Source organism: Merops nubicus, unplaced genomic scaffold (assembly GCF_000691845.1).
Source record: "Merops nubicus isolate BGI_N331 unplaced genomic scaffold, ASM69184v1 scaffold9495, whole genome shotgun sequence".
Taxonomy (NCBI): domain Eukaryota; kingdom Metazoa; phylum Chordata; class Aves; order Coraciiformes; family Meropidae; genus Merops; species Merops nubicus.
Genome location: NW_008607614.1, coordinates 44603 through 58277, shown reverse-complemented (window position 1 = coordinate 58277; position 13675 = coordinate 44603). Strand labels below are relative to the sequence as shown.

Here is a 13675-nt window from a genome sequence, read left to right as displayed (position 1 = left end):
TTTTAGGGTAATGTCTTAACTTTTCCTGATTTTTAGATGCATTTTCCTACTAAAATTAAAAAAAAAAAAAAAAGAAGAAGAAGAAGAAGGGATCTATTCTTGCATATAACAATAACAAAGAAAGCAGAAGGTCCATGGACCCCCTTCCTCTTTTAAACCTGAAATCGGCCATGAGAAAAAAATAACCTTGAGATCACATCAGTTTATATCAAACAGTACGACAAGAAGAGTGCTCAGTGATGCTCCGAGAACCCATGAAGTACACAGTACATCAGTTAAGATACATGTCTGTTAATGAGGGCAAAAATAGCTCCCCTGCATTCATCTGCCAACAGATCAGTCTGCAGTCACATGCTTTTTTGGGGTGTGTGTTTGCGTAGCAGAGACCACCCACTCACAAGGCCAGCTCGTTCTAAAAGAATTTCCTGCAGCTAAACTTTTTAACGTGCAGTATGATCCTGTGCCCTTCCTTGCCACCCTCTAGGTACTACTCTTACTGGCTTTTCTAGTCCTTTTTAGAACAGGAATTGAGGTAGGAACACGTTGAGCAAATTGTCACTGGGCACAAGGCAAGCCTAAACATTACACTGCCAGCCAAAGAGCTCCATTAAATTATTTGAGACTTGGGGTTTGTTTCAGTGGAACCCAAGTAATGTCCTCTGAGAATTTATATTTTTTTCCCAGTAAAAATACAGCATCTTTCCGGACACCAAGCAGTCAGAAGTCTGAGAGGGAGAGCAGAGGGATATATGTCTTTTCTCAATGTCATGCAGCACTTCATCATTGTCTGTCACTTCACCCCGTGGTTGCACCTCCTCAGGAGGGGTCTTCCTGTCCTAACCCCACTGTGTCTTGCCATGTTCCAGCACGTTACACTTACACTGGTTTTTAAAAATGAAAGCAGGATGGGGAGAGAGGGTTAAATAGAAAGAAAAAGGATAATAAACCTCCTCCACACAAAAAAGAATGGCTTTTCTAATTATAATAAACAACATTTGCACCACCTCACTTTTCATGGGAAGGTATTTGAACCCCTGTGGCCTCCTCAGAGGTGAGGGGCATTGCTGCTCTTTGAGGAGGGTGAAACCAAGATGCAGTGATTAAGCCAGTGGCAGAGCATGAAGCACTACCACAGAAGCTGGTGATCTCTTGTGAAATAGAGCCACCCAGGTCAGCACAATGTCTGTGGTGCCTTACTGGCCATGAGATCTCCCTCTGACAACATCCAGGACTTTGCAGATCAGGGCTGAAATTGTGAACCAATTCAGTCACTCAAACCAATAGTAAAATCTGGAGTTCCTTACAGTTGCAGGCCTTATTCTTTTGCTGGGTTTTCACTGTGTTTGTTTTTACAGGGATTTGCTGCCCTTCACCCTGAAGCTGCCACAAGCAATATTAGAAGCCAGTAGCTTTCAAGACCTTGAAATTATCTCTAGTCTGGGAATAGGTAAGTAAGTCCCTCAAATCAGCCAGAGTTTCACTCAGACTTATTAGAACCATAGTGCACAGCCATAATGCAACTGGAGGACAGATGAACCACTCAGAATGGTTGAGGAGGCCTGAATGCAAGAGAGAAACTGTTTATTATCTTTATGTTATACCAAAAAAATAAAGGCCACTTGCTCCTTTGGACATAAGCCTCCATGAGGGACCTACAGTCTCCCTGTATAAGCTGGGGCTTCCAGCAGCTGAAGAGCAGCACAGCCTCTCAGGACAGCTTCACACATTGGAATTAGTTGGCATCTGAGCTATATGAAAAGAAGAAAGCACCTTTGCAATTTATCCTTATGTGTGGGGGCAGTGCTGATGGAAGTCTGATATTTCTGAACTTCGATAGTTCAGCTTGTTCTTTCTGGATTTCTAGTTGGTAGAGAAGTGTGTAGTGTCCCAGCGTGTTCTTTTGCCTCACACTAATCAGATACAAAGAGGAATGTTATTTTTAGTTACAGCACCAAATGCACAAATTTTAGACCAGGTGTATAACATCACAGAGCTGGGAAATGCAGTTTAGTTAACCAAAGCTCTCCTTCCTTTTCCCTCCTATTTAACACAGTCCACCTGAGACAGCTTTTACAGTTAGCCACTCTCATGCTACTTTGGCTTTCAGTTTTCACTCAGCTTTGAAAATAGCCGAACAAGAGTGAAAGCTGGAGAGTTAGCTTACTTAGAGACACTCACTAGAGCACTCTGGGGATTTAGGGATCTATTTTTGGATGTTCTGCATTATACCTCCCAGAAGGCATGGGCAAACCCCACTGGTTTCACTTCAGGCAGTTTTGTTGAATTTGACTGTCGGATTTGCCTCTAACATTTTCAGCATCCTCTATTTTGAATATGTTCCAATTTGTCAAAGCATCCTTGAGTATGGATATTCAGAAAGCACTTACCACTTAAAGAAAGGCACTTTGCAACTTGAGATAGAAAGTTGTAAACTTATTATTAATTTCATTGTAACAAATGTGAAAATTTGGCTTAAAATGTAAGAAGTGTATCATGATTTCCCAACCTTTGGTCTAGTTTGAGCCATCAGAGGAGATCCTGATTCCAGCAACAGTCTCCAGCAACCTCTGAAAGGAAGGATTAACTAAAGCACAAGCACCAAAGCAATGTTGGTCGTAGTTTCCTTCCTTCTCTCCTGTACACTGGTGGTCGTAAAAGTGGTGATGGTTGGAGGTTTACTTGCCACAGTACCTTGCATGCCAGGAAGTTTCTGACAATAGAAGAAAACCTGCTGTTGTGTAAAGATTTTCTGGGAAATGATCCTAGCTTCTTGGAATGCCATGCTGTCTCAGGAAAGTCAAACAGGCTGAAAAGTTACTAATGCTGTTTACTACTTCGTGGAACAAAATTTCATGGGTATAAATGGGTACACAAACAATAAGAGCTGCTTAAGCTGTAGTGGCACTCCCAAAGGAAAGCTGGCTTGTTTGAAACTCTCATTTGTTGCTGTATATTTATTTAAAACTGATACATCTTTTGAGAAGGTAGAAGTAAGATGTCTGCCTGCAAGCTGGGCTGTTCCCCAGAGGACCTGGGTGCTGTGTATATTGTAAAAGAGGATGGAGCGCAGGCCCTCTAGTCCTGAACCCACTGGTAAAGAAGGCATTTCACAAGAGAATTATCATGCTTTCACTGCACAAAGAGCACAGACCATCACAGAAATGCCAAAGTCTCAGAGAATTGCTTATTTATCACTTCCAGAGTGTAAGCCAATGGAGAAGCCAGGACAGCAATGGGAGACATTTAAACTACCTTTCCTACTGTACAGGACAGCATGGCTGGTCTGGGAAACACCCTCTCTGAGGGAGCTGTGTAAACCTTGGTAGGACCACCACAAGTGGTCCTTCACAGTCTGAGTGGTGCATTACATTTCCTCAGTGTCTTATCCTGACCACTACTGAGAAAAAATAACCAACTTCCCTTTTGTAGATTGGTTTACTCACCATTTCCTCAGCCCATGAGACAGCATAGCATTATGTTCTGGCTTAAACAAAAACTGTCCTGCATTTGCAGGAAACTCCAGTAGAGTTGGAGTGTTTAAAAGAAATCATACCCCAGAGACTCTCATACATGAAGAGCTGGCAGCATGATGCTCTTATGTGGGCTTGCATCTGCATGTCTGCTCCCAAATTCTGTTGTCAAGAGTGCTGCTGTTCCTGGCAACACTTTTATTTTAAGCTTCTTTGTTCTTCTCCCTCCCATGGTAGGAAATCAGAGAATAAAGCTGTCCTAACCTTATCATCCCTAAGAAAATGCTTACAAAGCCAGGTTAGCCACTAGCCTAGGCTGCTTGAGGCTAAATCAGCCCTTTTATCCTGATGGGAATGGACAGTCTTTTAGTTCACCTGTATGTGGCTCACTCTGTGCCTATGTTATAGAAGCGCTTAGTTGGAAGGAGCAGAGGGGCAGCAAGGAGTCAGCCTGCCCATCCTACAGCACTGGCACCTGCTGGAAGGGAAGGAACAGTCTCTGTCCCTGGGGCAGATGGCTGTGGCCAGGGGACCACATCACTGGCAGAAGGAGGCAAGGCCAGCAGTGGGCCCAGGGCACCAACAGAGAAAGGCAGAACCATGCAGCAGGCAGGTCATGACAGCAGCAGAAAGAAGGTGGCTTTTTCAGCAACAACAGGGAGGTGGATGCAAGTGGGAAGCCATCAAAAGTCCTGGCTACGCCAGGGAGTGAAATAGGAAGAAGTGACCTGTCTTTGGGGACACAGTGGGCAAGGGAGAGATTTTATCTGCATGTGTTTCACCCCCACATTCTGCGTTGGCTTTAGCAGAAGAGTTTCTTTGCTCTGTTTTCAGTTCTGCTATGACCTTCCTAACTGGAAGTCCCTTTGAGCTTTTCTGGGGTGCTGGTTTTTAGGAAGAGGCACAGGCAGACCTTGCCAAGCCTTTGGCCAGCTCAGCCCTCTGCTCCCTCCCCTGTGATAGGCTGGGGGCTATGCTGGTGCAGCCAACAGGAGAATGGGGCCCTGGCAAGGCACAGCTGAAGGCACCATCCTGAGAGCTGTACCACATGCTCGGCGCTGAGGGTCATCCCATGCATGTACAGCCCCATCCATCCTCTCTTGGGCCCAGTACATGATGTTGTTGCAGTAAGACAGGCTTGACACCAAGCACAAGGCAGGGTTCAGGCACTGTGTGGTAGCCCCATTCGTGTCCTCTGTAGGTCCACCCAGAATAGTGTGCCATCAGTGTCAGCTCTGTGTCCAGAGACCAAGCATGCTGAAAGCCTTATTTAGTTATCTGCATACTTGTGTTTCCAAGATTTCCTACTTGTCTCTAAATCTGTGGATATCCACACAGCCCTTACCCAGTGAATTCCTTCAGAGGTTTATACCTTTTCCTTTTCCTTGGTCAGAACACATGGGGTTTGAAAGATCCTCTTTCCCAGTGCTTCCAATAGTGGACCCTGGATTAGCAGCCCTAAGAGTAATTAAAAGCAATCAGACTGGTAAGGCAAACAGGTTTGGATTCTCAACTCGAGGGGAAGGGAAGGTTAAACGTGATACAGAATCTGTTCAAAAGATGTGCAAATGCCTTGCAATTTCTAGTAAGAGGTTTTTGACATACAGAAATGACTACTTGCATTTGAAACACCACCTTCCTTTTCCACTCGTAGTGGATGACACTATTCTTTAGCCCTTCAGTATACAACATTCCAGTGTACACAGTCATTTTCACCATCTTTTTTCTCTTACACCTAGAGGCAGGAAGTTTCAAGCAAGGTTCAAAATGGAGAGTGGTCATGGGTATGGATAACTGTCATCCAGAGCTATAGACTTTAATATCAATTTTAAGCTGTGGAAGGTATTTAAAATCATGTTTCCAGACTGATTGTACTGCAAAGCAGGATCAGACCTCTGTGCAGAACAGACTCTGCCACATGAGGTTGCTGCACAGTAGAGTCATCTTCATCTGATGTCTCTTTTGCTCCCGGCGCACACTGGATCCAGGCTGTATATCTCAGCCCTGCACTTTCCCACAGTCAGCAAGAGGGAGACAGAACTTGCCTGGGGTCTTCACACCCTCACCTCATGTATCCAGAGCTATCTGCATTAGGAGGGCAGTGATCACTGAACAAGCCATGGACCCTTTTTCACAGTCATTCATATTTGTTACTTTTACCTTCCTGCTCACACTGAATAAGCCGCACAGCATTAACAGTTTTCACTAGGTGAGTGTCCTGAAGTTGTCAAGAAAGAGGTTTCTGGTGAAGCTTCTGAGCTTGTCCCGTGGTTTGAAGCACCTCACAGACATGAAACAGGCAACCCTTTCTTCACACTGTTTTGTGCAGAGGTGTGAAAGCTCGTGTACCATTTCTTTTAACAAAAAGTAGGATGCCTACATACCATTAACAGCTAAAATTCTCTCAGAGCATTTTTTCATCCATCTTTTCTTTCATTGGACAGATTTCTGGGATTCCTCCTTAAACCACAGAAGAAGAGGAGAGGAGTTATCCCACTCTGCAAAAGACTCTGCTTTCAGCACTGCCCAGGCAGACAGTTTAAAGTCTACCCAGAGTTTTGCAAGTAGCACAAACCACTGCTCATGTGAAATTGAGCTGTCAATAGGAAATGACAGGCTGTGGTTCGTGAATCCTATTTTTATAGAAGAGTGCAGTAATCCTTTTCCTCCAGATGTACCTCCTTCTCAAAGCCCTGCTGTGAGCGCCGATCTTCCCCCTGCCACCACGCTTACTGAGAGGAGGTCTCCCCGTCGCCCCCCTCCACCTCCACCTTCTCATGCTTTCGTTCAGAAATCTCCTCTGAAGCTCCCGCGGGATCCCATGACTGCCTGTGACAACGAGCTGCTTCTAGGAAAGAGCATCAAGGAAATGAAAATTGAGGGCGGTGACAATAAGGAAGGGAAGCAGAGCTGCTCAGCCGGTGAGCCCTCTGCAGTGAGCCCTAAGAAGGGCTCCCAGCCCTCTGTCCCCCCGCGGAGGCGGCTGTGCGAGAGGAGCTCGGAGGAGAGCTGTGTGGGTAAGCGTGGAAGTTGTGAAACGCTGAAAGGGGAACGGACAGAAGAAAACCAAGACAAAAGTGCAGAGAGCAGAGATAAAAGGTCGCTGTGCAAAAAGGCGGTAGAAATGCCCGGGGAGGTTCCCGAAAGGGCTGTATCACAGTTTCAGGAGGCAAAGCCCGAACCTGCAGAGAAGAAGGAGGACATGCCTGAGATACAACGCAATGCCCCTGAGAAAGGAAAGTCACCTCCTATCCCACCACCGAGAAGAAAGAGGCTTTCCCAGGTGCCAAGGATCCCCAGTGCCTGCCAGTCAAAGCAAAGAACAGCGGCAGAGCTGGGCACAGCCCCAGCACAGGCTTCGGGCAAGAGCAGTTCACCTGCAGTGGCAGATGGTGCCACCTGCACACACACCAAGACTGAACCGGGACATGGCCGCAAATCCGTCAGCTCAGCTGAACTGAAAGGTTCACACTCCTCCCTGGAGGGCCTGGGGGGCAACGCCGTGGCTCAGGCGTTGGTGTCCGAGCCAGACTCCTACTCCACCAGCAGCACAGAGGATGACCTGGAGGTGCTGAGCAGCTCGTCTGGTAAAAAGACACGCTCCGCGATCCTCGACAAAGCCAAGAACAGACTGTCCTTTGTGAGCCTCTCCAATGTCTTCACAGTCTTTTTGTCTAGTGACAGGAAGCTGCAGAAGAAGATAGTGGAGCTGGCACAGGACAAGGACTCATACTTTGGCAACCTGGTGCGGGACTACAGAGTGTACAGTTTAGAGATGATGGCCAAGCAGAGCTCTAGCACAGAGATGCTACAAGAAATACGGATGATGATGACGCAGCTGAAGAGTTACTTAGTACAGAGCACGGAGTTGAAATCTCTGATCGATCCAGCCTCCTACACCGAGGAACAGTTAGGTAGGTGACCATGCTTTACTCATCCTTGGGCGGGATTTGGGAAGTTTAGGAAGCTGGGATTATGCAGACACAGGTTCTCCTTTAGAGAATTACAAACCATCTCCTAAAAGCTTAAGGGTGTGAATTGAAGTCTACTCTGTGGTTGCCAGCACTTGGAGGAGCAGCTCTAAAAACTGGGAGTCCAACCAGGAGGGAAATCCCATTACGAATGTTTTAAAGGGAAGAGTTCAAGCAGAAGAGACGTGTTTGTGTGTATGAGAGAGACGTGAGTGTATGTATCCGTGCCCTTCCACCTCCACTGCCCCATGCTCTGCAGTGAGGATAGAGAACTCCCTGCACGTAGCAGCCAGACCAGGGGTCAGTTGCGGTCTTACAAGCAGGGACAAGACTATGATGATTTTGAGTGGCAGGCTGGAGGAATCGCTTAATCCTGCTCCGCACTCCTCAGAGCTCAGGGGATGCAGAAAAGCTTCCTGATGCAAGACCACTGCTGGCTCCAGAATGCAGCATTCTCCTCTCCTTGCCATAGAGACAGTTTGCCTTTGGGGAGGAAAAATAATATTTTGGGCTGTTTAGGAGTGTTTCGTTGCTTCTCATTCAATACTCTATGAGGGAGTAACGTGCTGCTCTGCTCCTTGCTAAGAAAAGAACTGGCCTGTTTAATGGATGTTCATGAGGGAAGATACAGCAAGCTGTAGGATTTTTTATCCCCGTCAAAGCCATACAGCCAGAAAAAATATGTATGCATGCACTCGCATGCTCTTCTGACTTAAAGCTGTTTCTTGAGGACCTAAGAACCAACACAGAACTAATTATGAGATCCCAAAGTTGGCTTAAAGCAAGCTGGGAGACCCTCAACACAGAATGTGGCCAAACACAGGAGTGAACAGGGATTCCAGGGGATCCTGCAGCTCCAGTATTAGATGGGACCCAGCTAAATGGTGAGCCAGGACACAGAGGAAGTCAGCTGTCAGGCTTCACATGATCTTGGAGTCCCCCCAGCAGAACAGATCTGCCAGCCCATGCTGGCATATCTTCTAGCTATCTGCCATAGCTAGAAGAGTGGAGCTACAGTTTCATGTCTCACCTGCAATTTTTTTTTCCCAAAAACCCCTTTCTTCAAGGCAGAGGGCATGTCAGCACAGACAAGTTTGTTCTGAATCTTGATTAGGGAAGGTGGAGAGGAGGCAGAAAGGAGAAGTGTCCTTGTTCTGCTTGGTAGAGCTGCGTGTGTGCAAGGATGCCCCCACCTTCACACAGACGTGCCTGGCAAGATGTAGCCCCGCTCACTGGCAGTTCCTTAGGCAGGACAATATGGTCCGGCCTAGGGAGGACAGTCTTCTCTTGCAGAGGACAGGGATTCCCACTGTGGAAGATTTGAATGTGTCCTGCTTCAGGCTGACTGATTCTCTGGGTTCCTTAAAGTAGTTGCATTCATATACACAAATGTTACTGCCCTCTGTTTCATGCCTCACTGACTTAGCAGATGAACTCTTTTGCCAGTGACCTTTTTGCCTTAGTGCAGGGGTGACAAGAGGATCCCTTGCAGTCCCTCAAGCTCTGCCTCTGATTTCTAGGAGATGGGCAACAGAATTTCTCGCAATCTCTCCTGCTTCCTTTTGCCTCCTGCTAAATATTAAGCAAACACTCAACCCACAGAGACTCTTTCATCATCCACAGGTGGTGACTTAAGTAAGAGTCACTTGAGCGGTAAGGGTGAGAAACTTCCGAGCAAATGGTGGTGTCTGCCTCTGAGCTGGTGGCTATAGCCCTTTCTCAGTCACTGTGGGGAAAGGGGCACTTTGAGGATACAGTTAATTTCATCCCAAAGTGACTATCTCAAACAGGTGAGAGAGAGAAAGTACATGAGATGAATCCCACCCAGGCATCTGTAAGAGCAGGGTTGTGAAAAGAAGCACAGTTAGGTGAGATTCCTCATCTCTTACCAGAGCTGGCTGTCCTGCTGCCTGACAGTTCCATACTGGTCAGCCCAGAGTCAGGCAAAGACAGGAGGGGCTGCTGGTAGCAGGAGCTCTCCTACAGCTCTAGTGACAGAGGCACACTGATGTTCATCTCAAGCCTAAACGGGACTTCTGGAGGGTGTTGGTAATGGAACATTTACTTCCTGGGGTTTAATTTCTGTTGCCTGCTCACAGCTACACAGTAGTGCATGAATAACTAACCACATGCTTTCTTACACCTGTACTACTGTGTTGATTATTATGATAGACTTTTGTGTTCTCCCTTCTCTGTGCAGAAGTGATTGCTGAGACGGCTTTGTACAAATGTGTCCTGAAACCTTTAAAAGAAGCCATTGACTCTTACTTAAAAGAAATCCACAACAAAGATGGATCATTACAGCAGCTAAAAGAGAACCAACTTGTGATACAAAACACAACTACCACTGACCTGGGTGTCACAACTAGTGTGCCTGAAACCGTTGTGCTGGAAAAGATTCTGCATAAGTTCACAACCATGCACAAAGCCTACTCCCCAGAAAAGAAGATTGCTGTCTTGCTGAAGTCTTGCAAACTCATCTATGACTCCATGACTCAGGGAAACCCAGGTACAGCACTCCTACTGATATGGTATCCCAGCTGATGTGGTAATATTCAAACTGGAGGTAACAGTTATGGTTGATGTGTTTGGTAGCAGCTGTCCACAGGCTCTGTTCAGAATGGGCTGGTTAGTGACTGAAGTTCTCTGCACCAATAACAGATATAAGATGTTACCTGGTTAACTTTAAGCTACACAACTCCAAACAGATGTCTGTAAGTGTGTGTTTTATGGGTAATGTCCTTTTTGCACAGCTCTTTACATTCACCTTAAATCCTCAGAGCTCTGTCCCAGCTTGTAGCAGCTTAATGGTAAATTGTAAGATTGGGTCTTTCGAAAAAGTCTCTTGATTTGACCTTTAGAAAGTTTTTCCTAAATGGATGAAGAAACACAGAGTGCTAGTACTGTTTGTTACTAATTCCCAATGCTTCAGTAAATTCCAAAAGCCACTACTACACTTCTTTGCTTTGAGGAAGTATGTGCTCTGAGTGTAAATAAAACCTGAGCCTCAGGCCAACCACTAAATGCGCACATTAAGCCCTTGGCCTGCAGATAGGATGGATTTTTGCAGATAGACCAGGGAGCCCCTTCCTACAACAATCTGCATACTGTATACTGGTGAGCTGATGACCAGCCATGCATAAATTTGGAGAGAAGACAGATATTAATTTGCAACAACCTGTGGTTGTTCAAAAACTCACAATCTCCAAAGGTGCTTTTAGCTGTTCTGCATTATTTTGTACTGATGAAGTGGGTCTAAACCCCAATCCCTAAATCAAGGTTGATATATGGATGATGCCCAAAAAGCAGGCAGGAGAGACCTTCCTCTTGGTTTTCTCTCAAGGCCTGGCCAATCTTGGGAGCAAACTAATTAGGAAATTAACACCAGGTGCCCTGCCTTTAGAGTTAACATCAGGTGTCCTGCCTCTGAAGTTAATAGTATAAAACCTGTCTCTGCTTGCAGTGGCGGTACCTTGGGGGATTGTCTGTTATTGGAAGGGCTCTGCAACTGTCTGTGGCAAGTAGAGTTCCTAGCAGTGGTGGGACAAAATTGAGACCAGACCAGAACAGAATGAGGGTTATGTATGTAATGATGCTTTTCTCTGGTAATGATTGTGGTGATTTCTGTATGATTGGAATTGGGCTGATGACTTGATTTCTAGTTTGGCTTGCTCTTTCATGTGTATTGATTTGTTTTTTCCTCCTGTTGTTAATCATGTTGTATCTTTCCTGTATTCTTTAGAATGGGGAGGTAAAGTCTGGCCTGTAGGCCTCCTGCTCGTGGCCTTATCTTTCATGCTGGGCCATGTAGTCAGCAAAAGAACTGACAGCAGTCTTGGAGCACTCATACAGGACTTGCTGTGTCTGTTCTGAGCCTCATCTCAGGGTCATCCCTTGGACAATGTGCAGTGTGGTTAGTGACCAATCTGGACATGTTAACAATAGAACAAGAAGCCACCCTAGGTGCTGAGCCTAAGCTACAGGGTGGATAGGACCTCTGACTGTCCTCAAGTGTAATGAGGTTTGGATGCAAGTAGGGGAATTTGCTGTAATGTTGTTAAAACTGTTGTGCTAAGTTTGAGAGCAAATTTGGTATAGATCAGAGGCTTGTGTGCCTCACTAAAACTGATGTAGGTGGGAGAGCCTCCTTGCAATGCTGGTTGCATAATATGTGTCTGTCACACCTCAGCTCACAGCCAGAATTTCTCTATTGGAGGAAATGTTGTGTCATTTTATGTAACAGAAATTAGGGGTTGGGTAGATAGTTCAAAAACCCTACATAGTTTAAAAGATTGGCATTCATGAAATTAGAGGATCTCATTGTAATTTACTGTGCTAACCAAAGTGCTTCATTTTGGCCAGCTCAGCTGTTTTCTCATGTTGGGCATTACTGCAAGCAGAGCGTAGGTTGGAACCCTGTGCATCTAGTTCCCTCTCAGGACATATGATTAGCTATCTATACCAGGGCCTAGTCAGAAGAGAACTGGTCTGGCATTAAAGAAATGTACCCCAGTGAATTCAGACAAGAGAAAGAGGTTAAGGGCAGGAGAATGCTGTAGTCTAAATTCCAGAAGACAATGGATTTAAAAAAAAAAAAAAAAACACAACAACCAACACACTGTAGACCTCCTTAAAATTGAAATGTGTGAAACCTCTTCAGCATAAAGAACTGACCTCAGATCACTTTGATTTTCCATCTGGCAAACTGAAATACTTTCCTGAGGGGGAGCTGGCAGCTGGTGTTGTGCAGAAGAGTATGCTGCTGGCTGCTCAGGCCAGACTTTCAGTGGGTAGGAGCTCTCCTCCTGTGCTCTGCCCAGCTCAATAGCAGCAGCCCAAGGCCTCTTTTGCTTTCAGTGAGCCCTGAGGCAGAGCAGTGCTCTTCACACAGGAAGAGTAGAGGCCATGCTTGGCTTCTTCTGCTATAGGCTGTTTTTCTTTTAGCTGCTTTTACTCACTACTGAATCAGAAAGCTCCCTCTTCTTCCAAGATCAGAGGAGGTGGAACACAAAACTAATCATTCGTTCTGCTACAGGACCAAAATCAGTCTACTTCTGTACAGATAACTTTTCTGACAGTAACATAACTACTTATGTTGGTTTAATTTGTCTTAAAATCCAGTTTAATTTGCAATTTGGTAGCTCAGGCCAGGACTTTATCCACTTTAGGTTGACTGTAGGATGAGCTGACCAAGAATACAGTTTCATACCTCAAAGCAAAGTGTAAATACCACCAAATCAAGCACCCCTTTTCTTTTTTTCAGAACCCCCACGAAAGCACACGTTTTTAAATCTATTGAGACCCATGTACAGCTGTCCAGGCTTGTCCAGGATGTCCAGACAGGTACAGAGCTTTCTTTAAAACCAGGGATAGGCTTCCTCAGGAACATCTGTGCCTGTTGTAGTGCCCAACTTTGCACTGCTGACAGAATCATGAAACTTTGAAGCCAGTCTTGACTGTCTCTATGTATATTGGATCATTCTAAGAAACGAGAAGTTCTCTGGTTTGGTTGGAATTCATGCTACGTGACAAAATGTGCCTGAAAAATTTGCTGTGATTGAACCCCCTGATACTTGGACAATTAACTGAATGGGTCAGACCCTTAGCTGGTTTAAACTAATGTTTCTCCCTCAAGTTGAAGGCAATCAATTTGTGGATCTGAATCAAGAAGATGGGTTCACGGTCTTTGTCAGTACATCTTTCTCCCAACCGATCTCCTACAAGACATAGATATATGTTGAAGTAGGACTCATCTACAGCTGCATCTAGCTGTAGATGGCCACAATGCATATCATGTCTAGCTTCTCCTTGTAGACAATGGGGACTTAGCTGATGATGTTCAGCTGATTCATCCAGCTAGGTTTAGGTGTCTTTTTTAGGGAGAGATGATTCATGACAAGCTCCACTGATGATATTGATTAGCTAATCACTGGCTGCAAAAGTTTAGAGGTACGGGTTCAAATAGTGTAGGCAGTGCTATTAGGAAGTGAGTTGTCCCCAAAGGCACAATCAGGATGGCATCAAGGTATCTTACTGAGATTTTCCAAGTTCTGTGCAAACTTAGGTAACACCAACGCATGTCTCCAAGAATGTAGCCTACTATCAAAAAGTATGTAACCTGCCTTCTAAAAATACTAGTGGTTGGTGTGAATAATGTGCATTAAATGAGTAAAAGAAGTAGAGTTTGAAACCCACCCAGTCCTTACCCTGAAAACTGAATAGCTTTTTTTTTTT

General features: G+C 45.4%; 1 protein-coding gene across 1 annotated transcript in view; it reads left to right on the top strand.

The window, feature by feature from the left end:
• Window positions 1–13675, top strand: part of RIN3 (Ras and Rab interactor 3) — a 49428-nt gene that overhangs the window by 24380 nt on the left and 11373 nt on the right. Inside the window, exons 5-7 of the mRNA XM_008939994.1 lie at window positions 1356–1447; window positions 5915–7384; window positions 9642–9950. Coding sequence (XP_008938242.1) covers window positions 1356–1447; window positions 5915–7384; window positions 9642–9950 — 1871 coding nt within the window. The remainder of the gene's footprint in view (window positions 1–1355; window positions 1448–5914; window positions 7385–9641; window positions 9951–13675) is intronic.